This window comes from Thunnus maccoyii, chromosome 7 (genome assembly GCF_910596095.1).
Source record: "Thunnus maccoyii chromosome 7, fThuMac1.1, whole genome shotgun sequence".
Classification (NCBI taxonomy): domain Eukaryota; kingdom Metazoa; phylum Chordata; class Actinopteri; order Scombriformes; family Scombridae; genus Thunnus; species Thunnus maccoyii.
This window is the reverse complement of record NC_056539.1, coordinates 1,469,509-1,492,085: the sequence shown is the minus strand read 5'-3', so window position 1 is coordinate 1,492,085 and position 22,577 is coordinate 1,469,509. Positions and strand designations below refer to the sequence as shown.

At 39.0% G+C, this 22,577-nt stretch overlaps 1 protein-coding gene across 12 annotated transcripts in view; it reads left to right on the top strand.

Moving 5' to 3' along the window:
• The window catches only part of ptprfa (protein tyrosine phosphatase receptor type Fa), a 380,682-nt gene that overhangs the window by 283,890 nt on the left and 74,215 nt on the right, over positions 1 to 22,577 (top strand). For 6 of the 12 annotated variants that reach the window (XM_042417112.1, XM_042417113.1, XM_042417111.1 and 3 more), the window contains 5 exons: positions 8,693 to 8,810; positions 9,993 to 10,574; positions 11,885 to 11,982; positions 13,897 to 14,153; positions 16,482 to 16,563. In XM_042417112.1, coding sequence (XP_042273046.1) covers positions 8,693 to 8,810; positions 9,993 to 10,574; positions 11,885 to 11,982; positions 13,897 to 14,153; positions 16,482 to 16,563 — 1,137 coding nt within the window. Of the gene's footprint in view, positions 1 to 8,692; positions 8,811 to 9,992; positions 10,575 to 11,872; positions 11,983 to 13,896; positions 14,154 to 16,481; positions 16,564 to 22,577 lie in introns of all 12 variants that reach the window. The other 6 variants (XM_042417103.1, XM_042417109.1, XM_042417107.1 and 3 more) reach the window with 1 other exon arrangement.

The window sequence follows — 22,577 nt, the reverse complement described above, 5'->3', positions numbered from 1 at the left end:
TGGTGGGCAACAAACATGATGCGTCTCAGGAAGTCCCAGGAACTGATGCAACTACATGCAAGGCAAGGATCATATGACAGAGACAGCCAAAGACATTAAAAGTCTTAAAACAGAAGTCAGGTGTCCATATGAACAGTGAAAGAGGTTTTCCTCGCTGTAATCATTCCTCCTGTTCATACTGGCCGTTACACTTGAAAAATTGTGAACCTGTCCTTTAATTGGCTATTTTTTGGCAACCAGTCTAATGTTATCACTTTAAGAGATAGAAGAAATGAAATGGAGAAGAGAAATGGAGAAGCTTGCTAGCACTAGCTTGAGATGGCAGAAAGAGGCAGAGTTAGGTGACCCCTCACCTTGATTGGTGGATTTATTTCTTTCTCAAAACAAAATGACAAAACTGTACAGATGTGATTCACACCTTGCTGATATCGATCACAATGCAAGCCAAAACAACTCCAGATCAGGTCGATCTGGTCACACTCTGATTGCTGTATGTTCTGCTTTTACACCTGCCTTAACATCTGTTTTTGGTGATGCAGAAAAGTTATCCAGATACAGATCACATGTTAATGTCAGGTGAAAATGGGGCCCTAGCTTATTACATTTCCAATACAAATACTACTATGGATAACAATATTAATACTTATTGTGAAAATGATTATTATTATTAATAAGGAATATAAACAAAATGACAGGACATAAAAAGCCTTAAAAATGATATAAGATATAAGATGGATCATTCCATTTTATTGAAACTTTCATCTTTGTTTTGGCCATCATTCCTGTCAATAATAATACCATTGCACTCAACAAGTGATTTACTGAGATCTGGAAACACAGTGACAACATTAAAAAGATGTCTGATGGGACAAGAAACACAATCAGTCAGATGATCAGGTTTGAAATAAACCCCCTGGTCAATCAAACGAGGATGAACTGTAAAATAATGACCTGTCATCCATCACAGTTTACAGACCCACTTCCTACTTCAACTTTGATTAACTGTACTTACTGTAGTCGTGTGTGCACAGTTTTCCTGTGCAGTGTTGGATTATTAACAACATTCCAGGTGTGTTCATTTTCTTATCTTTCTGATTGTCTGACTGCTTGTTCTTGACCTGTCACATGTTATTGTGGTTATGTTGCCATGTTCCCAGGTCTTAGTAATTAATTTGTTGACTACAGTGTCATTAATTAAAACATGATAGCCAAATGATTATCATCAAATTTAAATTTTTATCAAAAATAAGACCCAATTTGTAACAAACTGGAATTATCCTTTAATTAAAAGGATAATTCAATTCATAGCAGAAATTTTGCAAAAAAGCAAACTTCCAAAAAAGAGAATTAAACATACATAAAACAGAGATTAGCAGTGTAAAAAAAAAAAAAGCCAGTCTCATGAAAAGAAAACTAGAGAACAGTTGTCAGGCTGCTAACCTGCTCATTAGGAAGTATGTGACTGTCCAATAGCTTTCTTCAACTTTATTCCTCATCCGTCCATCGCCAAGGCAGTTTCTATTTTCCTTAGACAGGCAGGATTCTTTCACTGGCTTCATATCAGAACGGTAACTGCAAACAACTCCAAACAGTATGTTCAGATTTCAGGAGAGCTGACAGCTCTTCACAAAACAAGGGGAAAGTTTAAACTCTTAACTGGCTTTTTTTTTTTTTTTTTAACTCATCTGCCAGTGTGCTGGGCTTGTTTCTATGATGGATTTTGGTGGTGTGTAGGGCTGTTAGTGTGTGTGTGTATCTGTATTGCCTTTGATGGTGAGGGTGTCATGGTGTCATGCATTGGGCTTTGATATGAACACAGACAGTGACACGAGACTTAAGACTTTATGGCCCAACATTTGCTGCTGAAGACCAGGATGACAACTGTGACAACTGATTGTGTGTACGTGCGTGTGTGTGTGTGTGTGTGGGTGTGTGTGTTTTGACAGCCATATCGGATCACAGCCTCTCTGAGGAGCAGCAGCTATAAATGCTCTTTCGATTTTATTTTGAAAGTAAAGTTGGGGTTGTGTTTTTACTGTCTGTTTGTCAGGGCCCAGGGGTGAGTATCTATATGTCTAACACACACATATACACACAGACTCTACAGCAGTAATTGTCAAACAAGTGCTCAGCCTGTGTCTCCTGCTGCCTCCTCTCTTCACATTGTTATTTTATTAAATGTGGAGTCTCAGCAAATGCAGAGGTTTGTTTTCTGGTACCTTCTATCCAATGAAGGCTGAGACTGCTTATTGGTTCTATTTGAGTCCAGCTCCTATTGGTTTAGTCCGAAAATCCACAGACTACCAGTGCATACAGCTTTGGTTTGCAAGCTTACATCTATGTTGCTGGGCATGAAAAGTACAGTAACTTTATTCCTGCTCTCTGTATCTTCTCTGCAGTGATGCTCTTCGCTCTTGTGTAACTCCATATGCCATCTTAACGTTATCTCACAGTTCCAGACATGAATAGAGGTCAGATCAGGGCTTATCTGTGGTGCAAGGTGACAGGGTATTGATGAGGATTTACTTGAGTCATCAACTAAAAAGGTATTTTGAGTCATCAATATGTTTGTTTTTTGAAGGATATTTTGGGTTGTTAGTTTGTATTTATGCAATTTGGGTTTTAAAATTTTTAAATGTTATGCTGTATGTTTTGGTCTGTCCTGGCTTTATCATTTTGAGACTGTGATGGGAAAATGCTCATTTTTACATCTGGTATTAACATGTGATCTTTATCTGGAGCTTCTCCACGGGCTCTGATTACCTTCTTACAGTATAAGTAACATTTGCTTATTTAGTAAGGCTACACAAAACAAGCCTCCAGATGCCTTCAACTTCCATTGAACCTAGATGCACAAGGTGTGTTGACAAGTCTGTCAGCCCCGCCTGCATAATTTGCAGGTTGAGATTTGACACAAATGCAGGCAGAAACATGTTCATGATGAAGCTTATTAATACCAGGTGTAAATGTAAAGGCCTTGTGATCAGATGTCACTATCCAGATAACACATCCAGATAGATCACATGTGATCTGTATGTGGAGCAGGTGAAAGTGGGGTCATTGAATTCAACATGTTAAAGTAAAAACACATATTCCTATTATGGTCTCAAGATGACAAAAACAATACGCAACACATGATGACTCAAGATATCTTTCTAGTTGATGACTGTAATCCTTAATCTAAAACTGGTCAGCTTGCACCACTGATAAGAAGAAACCAGCATAAGTCCTTCTTGTGTCTGGCAACTTGATATTTAATGAAAGGTTTGTGTGAGAAAAGGAGCTTCTGGCTACATTGTTGAACATGAATGCACAGTAGTCCTGGTCTTATAGCCATGCTGGGTATGGACCTTAGTTATCTCTAGGTTTGAGAATTTTTAGTAGTATGCCCACTGATGATGTTGGACAGCTTCTGTTTTTCTATCCTGAGTGGTCGCACACTTCTGAAACGGTACACATGAGAAAGCCTTCAAAAAACTTCAACTCTGGATATAGCAGAATCACTGCTGTATACAGTATGGTAGTTTGAGCAAATTCAATTGTCCAAGCCAAAAACAACATTTTTCATATTCCTGTCCATCTCTGCTGATTCGGGGGCCTTTTCTTTACAATTTTGTATGTCCCTAAACATAGACAAGTCGTTTCAATCAGTTCACCCAAAGTACAATAAGTCATGTTTTATCACGTAACTCTAGTAGTATTTATACAGATACAGATATTAACTGTATGCACATAGTTATGATTTTATGAGTTTTATTTGCTTAGGTTTTGACATGTTTTTTTGCTTCCGCAGCATTGAATATATACATTTAAAAAAAAAAAAATCAACAGCATCTCTTTTCAGAGACAATGTCCCTGCTTGTACATACTGTCAGCAGCTCTGTTGATGACTCACAGCAACTATTGCGTCTACGTAATGGTCTCTTGCAGCTACAAGGTTTTAAACAAGCACCTCATTTATTTTTCACAGCTTTGATATTGCCTTTCATAATGTTACATCATTTTGATGAGTTAACAGCTGGCTAGCAAGTAGCTAATTAGGAAGAAGTAATGGGAAATAAACAGACAGAAATCCTTTAAAAGTAGGATAGTTGCAACCCTTCTTTAAGCAATATCTTTGAAGCAGTCGTTCAGTCTTCCTCGTAGAGTTTGGACAGAACTGGAAAGCTTTAAATGGCTGTAATCAGCTTCTCACCCAGATGCAGTTGCAAATGTAGCTTGTGACCATGAAATGTACAGCCATTCTACACCAAACCTCAAGTCTGGTCCCTGCAGTCCTTGTAGCTGTTAACAACCTCCAGATTCCACTATCAACAGTACCAGTGTATTGGTTTTAGCAAGCCACTGGAAAAACTATTGTCAGGCAGTCCTTATTCTTTCTTTACGGATGAAGTTTGCGAAGACCACTGAGCCATTTTAAGATTTGTCATAGAGTTGTTTATTTAGCTCTATTGTTCTGTCAGCACCTTTTAGAACTGACTACTATATAATGAAACAAGTCCTCCAAATTAAACGACCACATAGGAGCATGGAGTATAATATGCTGCTATGTTTTATGGTGTGACAACACTGTGGTTAAAGTCTGGTCAGGTTTAGGCACAAAAACCACTTGGTTGGGGAAAGATCACAGTTTACGTTGAGATGTTGACTTAAAACGTGGTTATTGCTTTCATAAAGTTAGGCAACCTTCATCGTCATGGCAATAGTAAACACCAAATTACGGTTTTTAAAAAAATGTCCCAACTCATGGTAGGAAACAGGAAGCGAACAGGGATGTCCTGCAGCTAAGTCCACTTTTTTGCCATCTAACTAACTATTTAGCCATCCACCAAACCTGCTTCTTCCCAATAAGGAAGTCACCTTATATAGACGTCATCTGAATAGTGTCACTTCTCTGGGTCATAATTGCTACAGCCGCTAGATGGCTTTTGTCACTCAAACCTAACTAAAGGTTGTTTTTGGTGACTGAATTTACAACCTATAGGGTTGTCTTCTTGGGAGGACAGGCTCGCATAATATCATGCCAAAGAGGTCTGTGATTGATTAATTTAAATAATAATCAAAAAACCTTTTCATACTAAGTAGTTGGCTTTTGAGAACATCAGTTTACACAAATCAAAAACAACACATTTGATCACTTTCCTCCAGTGATATCTGTCCATGCAGATAGTCTGGATTTCATTTTTCCAGGTTTACAGGTTTATAGGAGATAAATGTGTGTGAGATTTCTGCCTCCACCCCAGTACAATGCAGGTGAATGGAATAGAGTGGATCTCAGCATTGAAAAAATCAACCGCAACATCTCTCTCCAGAAACAGTGTCCCCATTACTCAGGATTATCCAGAAAGTTTCCCCAGGTTACTACATTTCTTAAATTCCATGGCCTCAGTGTTCTTCATGGTGACTATGACCCTGTGTGAGGAGTTTGAATCAAGAAATATTGAGGTCGTGAGACAACATCTTCAAAATCAGAACTTCAACATATTAGTCAAGCCTCCCTGCCTGCCTTTTAAAATGCCAAATAAAAAAATAACTTAAATTTAAAATGCTGACTGTGGCTGTGGATGAAACTTCATAGAAGAACCTGTCAGAAGTGTCCCTCCCTCAGTTTCAGTCTCAGTGGGAATGAATCAGCACCATTTGGTAACTGCTAATGAGCTTTTGTAGTGGAGTTGTTCCCAACATTAGTGGAATCCCCCTGTTGGCGATGAGGGTAGAAAAGGGAGGGAGGTGGAGAACAGCAGTATTTGATGTTTGACACACAGGAAGTCACTGCTGATTGATTGGCTCCTGTTAAACCAGACTTACCCCTCACAGGAGAGATGTCTCCTGCCTTAATGTAAAAGGTTTCATCTGTTCAGTCCTTGGGAATTCATCCCCACAGACGCATGCTTGCTCTGCATTTGAAAAAGACAGATGAAAGCCCAATTAGATTTTTTTTTCTTGTCTTTCCAAATACAAGAAAGTCTCCGGCAACAAGTGGAAAGGAATACCACTAGATTAAAATAATGAGGCTTTTAGAGGACTTCAGTAGCTTCACATGAGTCACATTTCTCTCTTATCTTTCACCTTCTTTGCCCTGCAGAGAAGACAGGAAGGAGGGAAACATCTTAACTCTTCAGGCCCCAGCTGAATTCTGCTCTGTACATGTCTGCTCTTAAATTAGCAGAAGAAAAACCTTTTAAATATCCTGTGATAGATATAATATATAATTGCCAGCCATAAAATAATAATTATAACTTGGTTGTTTCTGGTTGTTTCTGGAACTGTCTGCTTTAGCAGGGCTTTGCTAATGCTGAGTTTACACTAGACAATTTTAGCCCTGATTTTCCACTCACCAACAGTATTTAGAGATCACCAACAAAAGCCCCAGATCAGAGGCAAATCGTGTTCACTTGGCACTCGCAAATCAGCGTTCGATCGTTATGTGTGAACTGTCTGACTCAATCCGAGAGCTTGTTAATGCCTCGCAGATGCCCAAAAGATATAAATTAGGCAAAATATTTGGACCTGTTGGGGAGTCCAAATCCTGTAGTGTGGAAAGTGCTGTGACTGGCAATGAAGGTAGTGACGAGTTACAGCCAATAAGAGCTCAAGACACGGCATGAGGCAGACACGGGGTGATGACAGCAGAGCAAACTCCTCTGCTGGTGGACAACTACAGTCATTGTGTAATGGGCTCTGAGCGCTTCCAAATCACGGATGACCTATGCCTAACAATGTACCTGAACGCCTCCTGTGTAGTCACTCACTACTGCTGCTGAACGTGCTGCTAACGCTACACTTTCTGTCTAGACACGGAGTAAGAGTGTCTGTTCTTGATTAAAAGCTTTGTTTTCGCTGTCTACTTTTCTCTTAGAGCACTCCTCTCTGACTCGTGTCACGCCTCATCTCTGGTCTCTCTCTGCTGGCGTCAGTCGGTAGAGCCTTGAAGCTCTGCCCTGCCCCTGCACAGAGCGGAGCAGCATGCTGATTGCGGGTTCATTCAAAGTTTATTAATATTAAATGCATCGCATGTCCAAATTGCACCAAATTTGACACTGCAGTCCCTTTGTTCTCCAGCAATGCACCCACCGAGTGTGGAGGCGATCAAATAAATGTTTCAAGAGATATGCAAAGGACATACACACAGACATACAGACAGAGATTCCTTCCTTTGGTAGATAGATGGGTGGGCATAATAATATATGTTTCTATCAGAATACATTGGCATACACACAAGCTTTTCAGTATTTGTAACCTTGTCGTCCTTGCTGAACCACAATATGAGCCGGCAGCTATGTTTTCATTGCAAAAAATATTTATTTACGTGCATGGTATTGAGTTATTTCCTATGTCGCATCTCACATGTGTTTTCATGACAAAACGTAGTTCTGAGACCAGACAGACTCATCATGGATTCCAACTGTTGCTGATTAGTCATGTAGTGTGCAAACCACAATGACTTCAAGACTCCTGATTACAAGACAGAAAGTTGTGTAGTTGTGTGAACAGTACAGTGATCTGTTTGAAAGTCATGTAGTCATCTCCGTGGCGCAGCAAGCCCTGGGCTGTAGGGGGAGGCAGCAGGTTGATGGGTAAATAAAACCTGCTGGGCTCTCTGCTGGAACTATCAACCCCCCCCCCCCCACCACCACCACCACCACACGTGCACACACACACACACACACGCACACACACACCTCCACCACCTTCCTGCTTCCATTTTTCTTTCATCACAGGCTGCTTCATCTCTGCTGTTCCTCTCCACTCATCACTCATTTGCAGCACTAGAAAGGAATCCTCTGCTATTTCAGAGCAGAAGGGCCTTTTCCCCCTAATGGACTCCCAGCAGCTGACACACTGTACGTGTTTCTGTATTATCAAGGCTTTTTGAACAGTGGAGGAGCATGTATGAACACGTATTCTCACTCTCTGTGTGGGCAGAAATATTCCTGAGGGGAAATATGAAGTTTGCTATGTCTCTCATAACTGTCTGATTTTGCTGTTTTTTTATGTTCAGTATGTCTTCATACACTAACGTGTATGTGTATTATGTGGATAATTAGCATTAAATGACCAGTTCATCAGGCACACTTGTACCATCAACTGATCTAAAGAATTTCTGGTTTATTATAACTTGAATATTATTTTCTAGAATTTGTTGCTTTACTCACAGAAAATTGAGAATTTTAACTGTAGGCGCTGAGTACATTATTCTATAAATAGTATCTTTGTAGCCATTAAAGGTCAGGAGGATTCATAAAGCACATCTGTTCCTTATCTACTCCCAGGAGCTGATAACCTGAAGTGCAATCTTTTCTGTTTGTGTTAATTGTCAATATTCCAGTGAGCTTACACACCATCTTGCAGTATAGTGAGGAACTATGAACTCCATCAAGGTTTTCATCTGAATGCACATCAGGTTTACATTCATGACCCTTACTTGACTTTTTCTTCAAAAGAGCAATTTAAATGCAATTGGAGTGTCGAAAATGTGAAGCTGATGCATGTGTACCTGACTTGTCTAATGTGCCTGGTACAGTAAACTGTCTGACAGCATGCCAATTCAGCTGAGGCTGGTGTTTGAACCTGAATGTTGTTGCCCTTTCCTCTCTTGTCTTTGGGTTCATCTTCCCCTCTGTCTCCTTTGTCTTTTTTATCTCTCTCTTCCCCTCCTTCCCTTCTCCTTTTCTGTCCCTCTACCACGCAGGAGGCCATCATTACAGGTCTGCTCCCAGAGACCAGCTACTCTGTGACTGTGGCAGCGTATACCACCAAGGGCGATGGAGCTCGCAGCAAGGCCAAGGTGGTCACCACCACAGGAGCAGGTGTGTGAGGTGTATAGATTTATGTGTTGCACTGACTTTACCTATAGGGCATCACATTTTAAAATGTACATGATTTACAAATTTCCCTTAACTAATTGTTAACAATTGACAACTGTCACCTTCTTTGACAATGCCAAAATCACACATTCTGTGAACAGCAGAGACAAATCTATAGACACTGACATCTATGGATGCCTGGAAACAAAGGGGAGAAAGATACAACAAAGGCCTGGGCAGGATTTGAACTGGGGATGCTGCAGTTCATGGTCGGCATCTTACACAGTCACTGTTTGAAAATGAAAGCATTAATTTATTTGCAAATTTGGCACACTTGGGGTTTTGCTGGTACAGCCTTTCTTGGTCTGGTATGACAGTAGCTTATAGTGGCTAATGTTAGCAGACTTTATCCAGATATTGCTGTCACCATCAAAATTCCTTTTCTCACTGCCTTTAAAAATTACCCATAATAGCATTTTCTGATGTGATACCCCATTTGACAGGACAACATTGTTTGACAGACCCTTTTAATGATAGTTGATATGTGTGACCATTTTCTGATCTGTCATCAATGCATTTAAAATTTGGTTAGGTTAGGTTACCCTTCCCCAAAATTTGTTAACGTTGAGGAGCTATCATGGTCATGGTTAAAGGAAAACTATGGTTTATTACAACTTCTATCTTTTTTGCTGACATCTCAGAATGCTATAACATCGCTAAGAATAGGTCCAAGCCAAACGATCAAACGAGTTGTGAACAAAACGACAACTTAAATTGGTTTCGAGAAGAAAACAAAAGCAAGCGTTATAACTACAACCCATACTGTCTATTGTAGCCATCCATTACAGTTTACAGACTGACTTCCTGCTTCAACTTCAACCCACCATACCACTCCTAATTGTGTTCGCAGTTTTCATTTGGTTTCATATGGTTTGCATTTGCTCACACCCAAATAGAGATAATGTTATAATAAGAAAATCAGCCTAAATATTCTGGATCTCTGAGTTTGAAAGAGGGCCTAAAAACCTCTTATGAAAGCTGACCCAGACAGCAGTTGCATAGAACCTTAAAAAGGAATTCAATGTGTTTGGGTTTTTCCGTGTTTCATGAATTTAGCAGTGGGGTTTTTTCAGAAATCAAGTCTTTAAGACCTGGGAGTAGTAAAGAATGTTTCTGGTCTTTCAGTGCCTGGCAAGCCCACTATGATGATCAGCACCACGATAGGGAACACTGCCCTGATCCAGTGGCAGCCCCCTAAAGAGATGGTGGGGGAGCATGTAGGATACCAGCTACAGTACAAGAGAGCAGAGGAGGAAGCTTTTACCATCAAAGACTTTAGAAAGACAGATGATCATTTCACAGTCACTGGCCTCCACAAGGGAGCCACCTACATCTTCAAACTTTGTGCCAAAAACCGAGCTGGCAATGGGGAAGAATATGTGAAGGAGATCAGCACCCCTGAAGACATCCCTACCAGTTACCCGCAGAATCTGAGTGTGGTAGGCCTGACCGCCACCTCCACCAAACTGGCTTGGGACCCACCTCCTCTGCCTGAAAGGAATGGGAAAATTGTCAAGTATGTGGTGGTGTATCGAGATATAAACAGCCAGCACAACATCACCAACATTACCACAGAAACACAAATGACTGTCCAGGGTTTGCAGCCTGACACCACCTATGACATCAGAGTTCAAGCTTTCACCAGCAAGGGGGGAGGACCCATCAGCCCCAGCATCCAGAGCAGGACCATGTCCACCGCCATGCCAGGTGAGGACCACAGGCTATCTATCAGCATTGCATTGGGCTTGTGCGCAGCTAACTGTGACATTAGCACTGTATATTACTCCATGATTTGGACGTTTTGTCTTTCTGTTGCAAACCTAAACATATTTTACGTGTCATCCAGCAGCAGGTTGCATCTTCATTCAGTATATGTCCATAGTTTGCAAAACCAGTATTTAAATTCTATATTTCCACGGATTTTTTTTAGCAATGTAACTACAATTATATCTCCAGTCTTCTCCTCTTTAATTATGTGAGCTTGCATTTATTATTGGATTGATATTGGTCCTGTGTAATCCCAGTATACCCAACATTTCATGCATGAAAAAATGACACTCCAAATTTACATGTTATACACAACTGATTTCTATTTTTGTTCATTTTAAATTAATTGGATGGTTTTATTACGAACTTGGAATGTTTCAGCACTCTTACTTTCTTGGGCAAATGATTCAGACACCAAAGACAATTTTAGAAACAGGAGAAGTGTTTCCTAACATGACCAACTTGATCAAACAGAACTCAAAATCAATCTTCAACAGTTCAAAATCAGACATCTACCACAATTACCACTACAGTTTTCCTATGTTACTCCATGCCATTCTATGGCATCCTTAGTCAGTTTCTCCTATCATGTTACTTTGATCTCACACAAGCTCTGCAGTAAAGTGCACTCAAATGTAGCATTTGTAGCAATTACCCCCTATGAAAATAAAACATATAACTACTGACACATCCATCCATGATAGTGGTATGTGGCATCAGACACCAGATGAGTCTGAAGTATGCTTGATAATTAAAGCAAGTTTCTAAGAGAACCATAGAATGAAAAATGATACAGTATATCAACATGAAAATGTCAGTCATGTGACTGAAACAAAAAAATAATGTTTTAGGCTTTAAAACCAAAACAATGAGCTGAAAGACACTAAGATACTTTGTGGAGCTGAGGAAGCTGCAGAGTGGTTGATAGTTCTCTGTTGGTTTCATCACTATGAGTGACTCCTTTCACATTACACATAGTCATTTGATCCAGTGTTAATATGAAAATACTGATTAGTGCATCTGTTAGTCATTGGAATTGGTCAACAAATTATCACAGAAAATAATAAAATCACTACACAGAGACTGATATTGTGTCCTAATAATACAGACTTGATGCTCTCATTTTGATAAATACTAGTGCACACTCTACATGTTCTCTCCTTTTGATTCATTTTCTTTCAACTTTGAATCATCTCAGTCATATCCGCAATTAAATTAACCACCTAATAATCATCCAGACCTTCCCTCAGTGTTCACCAAGAACTTTGGTGTGAGGGCTGTGATGAAAACCTCTGTCCTGCTGACCTGGGACGTGCCAGAAACCTACAAATCCCAAGTGCCTCTCAAGGTAAGTTTAACCCACACTTCCACCAGACAGCAGCTGAATTCAGATGTTACTCTGATAATCTAGAATCAAATAATCAATGTCTGTGAATATAGAGTAGATGGTATCGATCAGGGAAGCAAAACTCTGATATTTCCCTTATGCAGGTCCCATCTCACATGACTATAGACTTTAATGGACCTCTATTAGACTGACTTATGATTACTGGCGAGTGAAGAAAAAGACATCCATGGGTTGTAGTTTTATGATGGATATAGAATTATTGCAATGGAGAAGCTGTATACGCAAACACAAAATGTCATTAAGACTATAATGTAACACTTAAAATAGAAATAAAATACTTTTTTTTTTACATTTATACTAGATATGTTAAGACACAAACACAAAATACACACTTTAAAAACTTTAGAAAACTTTTTTGTTCTTGTGGCGTCCTTAAAGGAACAGCTGTTCCATGAATCATCCAGAAAATCAATTCTCACCATGTGAAATTCTGCCTATAACTGTACTTTGTGGCTGGCTATTTGTTAAAGGTCTGTCTGCCACTCAGCCTTTGCCACTGTGCAGCTCTGATAATGAGCTAAAGTGCAAAAACAAAAGTTTATGACCATGGATCAGCAACTAAATAATGGTGTACCAATAAATCATACTTTTATTTTTACAGCACCTTGTAGCACAAAACAATTGATTATTTAGGGCTTTCCAAAATCAAAAGCACATAACACAGGAGACAAACCACAACATTCACTGTTTGTTGTATGTCATACCCACACGTCCTGATTTTGCCAAGGCATTGGCAGCAGGGCTCTCTGTGATGACATCACAAACATTGATTGGCTCAGGCAGTTGTCCTAGGACTATCATACAAAATGTTGGTCTCAGGACAACAACCACTTGGCAAAATCAGGACATGCCCTCATACCCTTCTCCCAACTCGTTAACTGTCTCCAATATCAAATGAAGGAGAGGACAGTGAGAAAAGTTGAGCTGCAAATAACATAACATTTGTATAATATATGCAAAATGATATATAATGCAAAAAATACATAGAATACAGAAGATTATGTAATAATTATAATAATAATACATTGTGGTATGAAAGCAAAACTAAGCAACCACAGAATTTTCTGGCATAAACGTGTTTTTATCATTTTTAGAATTCAAAAGCTGTTATTATATTATTGTTGTTGTTGTTAGCTACTATTACATTCATCTGCTGATGAGTGAACTGTTGTGAAAGTGGTCTCCTGATCTATATAACCAATGTATAGCCTATGCAACGTCATTTACTAGTCAGTAACTATGGTTCTTTGATACAATAGAATATGAAATTGTAATAATCACAGTGTGGTTGCCAGGTTTGATACCATTGTACCTCTACAGAGACCAATGAAAACCTGTGCTTACTGGCAACCAACAGTATAGCCAGAAATGCTGCATAGAAGTACTGGTTGTATAGGTAAACTGTTGTTTGTCAAGAAATAATTCCAGCACAGAACTCACCTTAACATCATAATTTCATTTAGTCTGGCATTTATGTATGGATAAATGAACAAGATATAACATAATAATTCATGAGCTTTAGATGTGTTTGTAGGTGCATATTTTCCCTTTACACAGAACCAGTCTAGTTTGCAGATATGAGAGTGGTATCAACCTGAACATCTAACTCTCAACAAGAAAGCAAATAAGCATGTTCCCAAAATGTTGAACTATTCCTTTAAAGTGAGAGACTATTTAAACAGACAAAAAACAGTTAAAGGATTCACAGGAATCATTACGTTTTCCAGGGTTTTGGTTTCTTCACGGTGTAAAGGTTACCTAAATGTAATTTGTAAAGAGGAAGTGTAGAACAGATTATGTAATCAATCAAACTCTTTGAGTGCTTACCAGTAAGAAACTGCTTCCTGGCTTCAGATCCTGTACAACCAGCAGAGTGTGGAGGTTCAAGGCAACCTGAAGAGAAAGCTGATCACACAGCTGCAGCCGGATACTGATTACTCTTTTGTACTGATGAGCCGGGGGAACAGTGCCGGAGGACTTCAGCAGCAGGTTTCCATCCGAACCGCTCCAGACCTGCTGAAGATGAAACCTGCCCAACACCAACATGATGTGGAGGAGGGTGGTAAAGTGACCATCAGTCTGCCCAGGGTCCCTGCTGGAGCCCCCGTCAGGTCTGTGCTGTCTGATTGACTAAGGGGCCACCATGCTGTAAAAATATGATCAATTCATGATTTTAGTAAATGGCTCTGAAAGAACCTCTTTGTCTTCTGTCCTCCCTTTCAGTTTGGTTGTACGGTTCTTCTCAGTAGTTGAGGCTAACTTTGTATGTAAGCAAACAGTAGCTGTAATAATTAGAAGCATGTGAATACATAAGTATTCAGCTGAATTCTTAATGTTGACCTTAATGCTGACATTTAAAAACTACTTAAGCAGTTCTTAATCTATTGAAATATTTTACTTTGAAAACCATCTATGTTAATGTATGTGGTTAGAATCCCCACAGAATATTCAATATATTGAAATTTAATATCAAGTGGTGCAATTTCAAATACTTGATGTTAAGAGTGTCTTTATATATTTTAAGGGTTCACAAATGCAGATATAAAATCAAAGTGTTAAGTATTCAAAATATTAGACCAAAGTTCAAGATGAAAAATTCAACAATGACTTGAAGGAAGCTAAAACACTCTGTAGAGCTGAGAGGAACTGCAGAGTCAGATGATACTTCACTGAGCAACAGCTTCAACAGCACACATCATTTGATCCATTGTTAATATAACAAGACTAAGAGTCAACAGCCATGCTAGTGGCTCTGTGAGGCAGTACTACAGCGGTGTCACAATGACAATGCTAACATGCTGATGTTTAGCTGGTAGGATGTTAACCATGTTCATCATCTTAGCGTGTTAGCAGATTAACATTTGTTGATAAGCAATAAATACAGCTGAAGCTGATTAGAATGTCATTAGTTTTGCAAGTATTTGGTCATAAACCAGAATACTGGCATTATTATGGTGCTGAATAGAAAGTTAAGGGATCACCAAAGAGATTACAATTCATTCTATGGGGGTTGTGAATGTACCAAATTTTATGGCAAACCATTCAATTCACTAAAAACTAACCTTGTGGTGGAGCTAGAGGGGAAGTCAAGTCATCAATCATTAGGGAACATGGATGTCTGTGTACAGTTTCATGGCAATCCATGTAATAGTTGTTGGACCACAACAACCCCAAAGTGGTGGACTGACCAACTGACATACTGCCATCCTCAGCTGGTGTTGCTAAAAATATTGATTAGTAGAGCTTTTAAGTACAGTTAAGTTAGTTGCATTCAATAACTATATTGTGCCAAAGTTTTCCAGTTAATGTCTCATTTGTGACATTTGTTTGTAACTGAGGTACTAATAAGAATACTGTTCTAATATCAAAGTATTGTTTACATTGGGTTGATCTGTCCATCCATGCAACAACATAATATTCAGAATCTCCTCACATCTCCACTGTCTGGGTTGTCACCTTAAACAGAGGAGAGAGCTGAGCTGAAAATGTCAGCTGCTATATTGTGTGTACCATGCTATTCTCATATTATTCAGTGTATGAGCAGTTTGAGGACCTCAAAAAGTCTCCCCTCTCAGCAGTCCCATGAGGCTGAGTCAAGTGAGGATACACAAAGATGCACATAGATGATTGTTTTTGTGTTAAATCAATAGCACAGACACAAGCTAGTCTGCAGGGGGTAATTTCAACAGCCAATACAAGCCTGGTTTATGTACTTCTTGTCCTGTTCTGGCCAGTTCTTAACCAGCCAGTTATGCGCTGCAGCCAAGTCCTTACAGGTCAGAATAGTTTTTAAGAACAAACAAAACCTTCAGTCCAACCAACAACACCATGATTACACCCTATAAGCACATGACCATATTAACAATAAGCACAGTGCAGCTCCAGTGCTCTCTCCTGATAACAGAATGCAATTTATTTAAGAGTTGAGCTTTAAAACCACATTAATCAGCAAAGAGAATCCCACTGCAAAGGCTGCAATTCATTAGAAGGTTATTTTTTATTATTACCCAGCTCGATCAAGAAGGACAGGCACTGTGAATTACTTGGACTTAATTGTGTTTCAAGTGTTTGTTTCTCTAAAGAAATCGCCCACAAGTAAGAAGCCATAATAAGAGAAGTTGGGCTGATGGAAAAAAAAGAAAAAAAATATGATGTGTATATGAATGCCCAGCACAGACTTTGTCATTGCACAGTGAATTAAATCTGGGCACATATCAGTCTTATCCCATTGCTGTTTAGGAGAGGAGAAGAGGGGATGTGAATGTAAAAAGTTTGGAACAAATATTAAGAAAAGGCCTTTGACATGCTCCGTCCACACACCAACAGTGGATGACTGAATTGAACCAGATTTAATTCAAGGTAAAGCTCTGTGGGTTTGATGTGTATGTATACACAGTATATGGGTGTGTAATGCAGTCATGTTTCTGTATTTGATACAGGTGGTACTACATAGTGGTTGTCCCTGTCACCCCAGCTTCTTTGAGGAGATGGGAGAACCCTGAAGACATGGACATACATGAGGTGGGTGGATGTGTACTTGTATTTATCATGTCAAGGAGACAAATGTCTGTGCACACAGTCACTTTGGAGGGGCTTTTTGAGGGGCATTCCTGTTGGTTGTAATGGTTATAGTTAAAGGTACTCTGTGAAGTTTTCTTCTAAACAAACACACTGTTTACATTCAGTGTGTCTCACCAGAACACACTGAGAACTCATTCAAGAACAACTTGTACAAACAATACTAAGAATTTTTTTCTTTTCTCATAATGTAAAGTTCTTTTTACTTTTGGGTGACATTTGATAATGATAAATAAATAAATAATGAATAAACCTCATGAACACACACCTATTCATCAACAGGTGGCATTTATCAGTTTAATACAAGTGATTTACAAAAATTTTGTGCAGTTAAGAGGATTGTACAAGTAAAACTGATGAAGAAGAGAAGTAATATAAAAATCTAAAAGTCAAAGATTACAGAAAAACAGAATGCTACTTGTTTTAGCATTCTTTGGCTGTTTATTTTTTTATTTATATAGTATAATAAGTTGTGAGTACAAAGAGAAAAGTATGTCAAACACTGGCTAGGTCAGGGAATCATCAAATATTAAGATTTATCCTTTGGAGACCATGAATTTATAGAAGAAATTTCATGACAATCAAATTATTTGTTTTTGATATATGAAGTCATGTAAAAACATGATCATTAAGGAGAAATTATGTGACCCCATGCCGTACACAAAAAAGGTCATGGGATCACCAAGACAATCATGAATCATTCCCTTTGGACAGTGAATATACATATCAAATTTCAGGACATTCAACAATAGTCGAGATCTCGCCATTTATGGCCTATGTCATTAATTTCGAGATCTTTCAAGATCTTCAAAATGAGGTCAGAGTATTTGTAACTTTATTATCGACATGCAAAAAATACATATATAATGTTTCACATGGAGTACCAGTCAAAAGTTTGGACACACCTTTGCATTCACTTGTAGCAATCTTATTCACTGATCATTCAGTGACTGACCTACATTTCTAAAACAACTCTTAACCCCCTCACACAAGTTTATTCTAGTTTCAGTAATCAGTTTGCATCACAACAGTTTTCAACGACCTTTTTGGATTATGTTCGTCTTCGCTCTGCAGGGGTGGAAGATTAAGGCCATATTCAGACCAAATCAGGTGGTGTGGCGAAAAATGGGGGTGAATGGGGGTAGTGCAGTTCGGCTGTTTGGCCGCTGTGGCGCCGTACTGGACTGTGGCCGGAAAGTTGAGCCAGAGTCAACTTTTGGAGAAACGCAACCCGACGTCACTGTGGCTGAAGGCTGCGGTTGGCCAATCACAGCCAGAGATCAGACTGATCAGAGCTGTAAACTCTGCCATGAGGGAGTACAAAGACATTAATAGGACGAGGGGAGAACATTTCTTTTCGCTTGATAACGTTAAAAGTAAAGTTAGACTTTGCTGTCTGCTTCCCGACTCATTTTTAAAAAGACGAGAGAAAAAAGAGAGAGAGAGAGAGCAGCTGTGGTCGAGCAAGTTAGAGAGTGAATGAAGAGAGGATGCGCTGTTAGCGAGAAAGCCGGTTGAATCAGATCAATAAAATGTTATTTTCTGATTGTGTCACAGCAGTTACATTCTAGAGCACAAATAAACACACCCACAACCCCACACACCTCTGCTTCATTTGGTCTGAACACAGCCTAAGTGCTAAATCATGCCTGCCACTGAAATGTAAAACAGAACCACTAAGGAATTCAATGTATCACCAAAATCATTAAGTTTCACTATGTACTGGCAGCTGCTCTAAATAAGGGCTATCATTCACTTTTCCTGCAATTGTGCTTGATTACCAGGTGTCAGTAAGAATCCATCAGCCATAGTTTAGCCCATACATAAAACAGATAAAAGTGCAAGCGCAAAGCAAAAGAAAGAAGTTTATATATAAATAAGTAACAAATAAAAGACATAAGCTCACATAAAGCAGGTGAAATTTAAGTAAAACAAATAACCACGTATTGTATATAAACAAAGAAGATGCAAATTAAAGAAATAAGCTCACATAAGGGAGATAGAATGCCAGTAAAAGAGAAAACCTTAATATAAAACAGATAAAAGTGCAAAATATATGAAAGTCCATATAGAAATACTAAACATCAAATACAAGCAAATTAAAATTAAAAATTAAATTAAATAAAACACCATGCACCAAAAAATAATAATATAAAGAGGAAATATAAATGTGATACAATAATGAAAAAAGAAAACGTTGTTAAGTGTAGGCCATCTTGTAAAAGTCAGTTTTGAGGAGGCACTTCAAAGCTGCAGTGGAGTCTGCCGATCTCACACTGAGGGGGAGGCTATTCCAACACTGAAGGGCTGTAACCAAAAATACCCATCACCCTGGGTTTTCAGCCTGGTCAGTGGAACAGCTAAAAGTTTTTGATCAGCAGATCTTAGAGGCATGGCTGGGCTGTAAGGGGTTAAATGTATTCTGAAAATAATAAACAAGTGCAGTGATGCTAAAATTGGAGTGATATGACAGGACCTTCTAGATTTAGTTAATAATTTGGCTGCTGAGGTCTGGATAAATCGCAATTGTGAGACTGAGTGGGAGTTTAAACAGGTAAAAAGAAATTTACAGTAGTATAGGCATGATGTTATAAAAGTATGTATAACTTTTTCTGTGACATTAAAATTAAGCATGTGTCTAATCTTGGAAATGTTTCTTAATTAATAAAAACATACTTGGATTATATTCCTGATATCTTGCTCAAAGGATAAGTGGCTATCACGCTACCCCAAGGTTCTTTGCCACAGACTCAACAGTGGTATTACTAAATTGTAGGAAGTTAGCTGCCATCCAGTCCTTGACATTGGTTAAACAGGAATGCAGTATGGTTAGATTGTTCAGTTCATGTGGTTTAAATGAGAGGTATAACTGTGTATCATCAGCATAACAGTGAAAACGGATGTTTGCCAAATGATATGTCAAAGGGGTAACATGTACAGTGAGAATAATATTGTTCCCACAATAGATTGTTGGGGCAGTCAGGTGATGCTAGCCGTTGATGATTTGAAATCATGGATAGAGACAAAAAATGTTTTTCCAGGTAAGAGGAGAGCCACTTCAGTGCAGCTCCAGTGAATCCTGCCCATTTCCTCAGTCTCTCAATAAGAATTTTGTGCTCTGTGGTGTCAAAGGCTACACTTAGGTCCAGCACTAGGACAGAGCAGTGTCCAGGGTCTGCAGACGTTAATAAGTCATTTGTCAAATGAAGGAGAGTTGTTTCAGTACTGTATAGCTTTTGAAAACCTCTCTAGACTTTTCAGAGATGTTATTGTTCCTTAGTACCTAAGTTGTGTCAAGACACCTTTGTGTCATATGTGTGAGAAGGTCCTGTAGTGATATGGGAATAAAACAATTCAATAATTCCAGGTAAGGGCTGGTGACATCCACATATGTCATAGGAGGAGTCATATGTGCTCTAATGTTATTAATCTTATTAATAAAGAAAGTAAGGAACTTTTCACACTCTGCTGAAGATGAGGCGGTTGCGGTTGTCTGTGGGTGATTTAGGTTATTGATGTTACTGAATAAAGTGAGAGGATTATGGTGATTAGCAGAGATTAATTGTGAAAAGTATTGGCTTTGTAGACATATATCTCTTCTGATTTATTATTGTCAATATTTTGTTAACTGTTGTGGCTTGGTAGGCAGTTATCACCTTTGTTGTTTGGGAAATGCACCAGCGATTAAGACATGTCTAATATGATGTAATGTAAGAAAAAGAGTGAGAGTACAGTCAGATCAAACACAGGGAGCTGCCTGGTGCCATCCACACCTCCCACCAGAATTAATTCACTCCATCCTCTTGTCAATCCTAATTCAGTTTACTGCTTCCTTTCATGGTTGTTTCATTTGAGTTTAACAAGGGAAGTAGATCAGTGCATGAGCTGCGTCTGCGCTGGACTTTGATGATGATTGTCTGTACTTAGCCTTTAGTTTAAATGAATATGGGACGGATCTCAGGTGACACAGATTCAGCCAGAGACACTTGCGTTAAGGAATTGACCATTTGACATGAGAGGCTCTATTGTTTGAGAGAGCTCTCATAGAACCCAAGGGTCTGCTGGGAAGACTAATCCCCCTTAATAAAGAATCAACAATATCAGAATTGTAGCACACAAGCAGGAGGTTGTGGTGGTCGAGGGAGCTAAAGCAACAAATCCTGTTGACACAAACATATCAGCAATAGTAGAACTGTCCAACACCAAGCAGAGAGAAGTGTCAGGTTAAGAAAGCCCACTCTGTGCACTTGTACAAGTTATTCAAAATTCAATATATGGGTTACTCCTAGACCTACGGTGTGGAACTTCTACATATAAATGAGCACTTGTTACATTCAAGCCCTTGCCAAATGAGTTCACACAATGCTGATTAAGCCTATCACTACATCTCTCCGTATTTCACAGTATACAGAGTTTTTAATTCTCATGTCGGGGGTGACATTCCTGCACTGGCCGTTTGGCTGTTAATCATGCAGCGCTTCTAGACTTTCCAATTGTTATCAGACCAAATGGATCAAATCCTGATCATGAGAGTTGTCTGACGCTCAAAATAATTTATTCACTGTTTTACAGCCACAACAGTAGGTTATGTGGTGTACTGGCCATCGGGCATACTGGGATAAATCCCTGTGGGCCTGTGGACCATAAAAAAATATTCTTTGGGCCGGCAGATCGTCAAAACATATCTGTTTTTACCAGCCCTCTCTGTGTGCCTGTTACTCAGGATGTGCATGTGCATGCCTGTGTCAGGCCATCACAGCCAAGCACCCCCTTTACTCTCACTGCCAGAAGGGGGAGACAAAATTCCTGCACTCAAGCTTTAATCTCAGGTCTGCTGCTTAGCAGTCAGTCTCTTTCTGTTGTGTATTGCCCTCTGCAGAAAAATGTTCCAGCAAAGTAAATGTTCCAGTTCTTCAATATGATGGACCATAGAGGATATTGAGTAAAGAGGTCTGAAACAGAAGCATTCTGTTCTGTTTCCTTTTTCTGTAGGCCAAATCTCAAGTCTTTGTAGTTTGGTTGATAAACTGAGTTGCTCTTTTTTACAAATGTCTTTGTTTGAGCTGTCAAGACACTGGAAAAAAAGGTTGCAGATGTGGTCTGTGTGTGATTGAAGCTTCTCCAATGAGTATAGTGACAATTTTCTCTGTATGTCAGTGTCACCTTGAACATTGATGGGTGCCACGTAAGGCTGACTCTAAGATGATATAAAGTGGAGATAGGAAGCAGGTGGTGGAGAAAGATGTCTCAAACACTCACACACACAGGCACACATACTTGGACAGAATAAGGAACAGCAGAGCCTCTCTAATGAAGCCATGACCCGCTGTACTCCCCTTGAATGTCACTGTAGGCCTTCAAACGTAGGAAATTCAGTCCTCTCTAATCATAAAGTCTCTGGTATCCTCCTACATGCACCTTTCTTAGAATGAGGATGATCCAGTTTTATACATTTCTTCACACTAGAATAAGTTGTAGTAATCTTCCATCAAAAGGCTGCTAACTGAAAATAAATACCCTTAAACTACTATTTTATCAATCAATCAATCAATCGATCGATCAATCAGTCTTTATTTGTATAGCACTTTTCATACAATAGCCCCCCCACCCCACCTCCAGTCCCCATCGTCACACAAAGCGATAAATGACTTTGTAATTAATAAAGCACTCAAAAAACAGGAACTGAGGAAACACTATCATAAATCTCATCAATTTGCAACGAGGAAACACCAGAGGCAGGATTAGAAATAGATAAAAACTCAATATAGCAAAATAAGGTAATAACAGAAAAGTGAGGTATGAAAAAAATTTAAATAACAGAAAATAAAATACAAAATAATAATAAAATAATAATTTATTTGAATCTAAGATATTGAATCAGGGTTTATCAATTAAACCAATATGATTGTCAGGTTTACAGCTCAGTCAGTACAGTAAGGTAGGAATGGAAAGTGTTG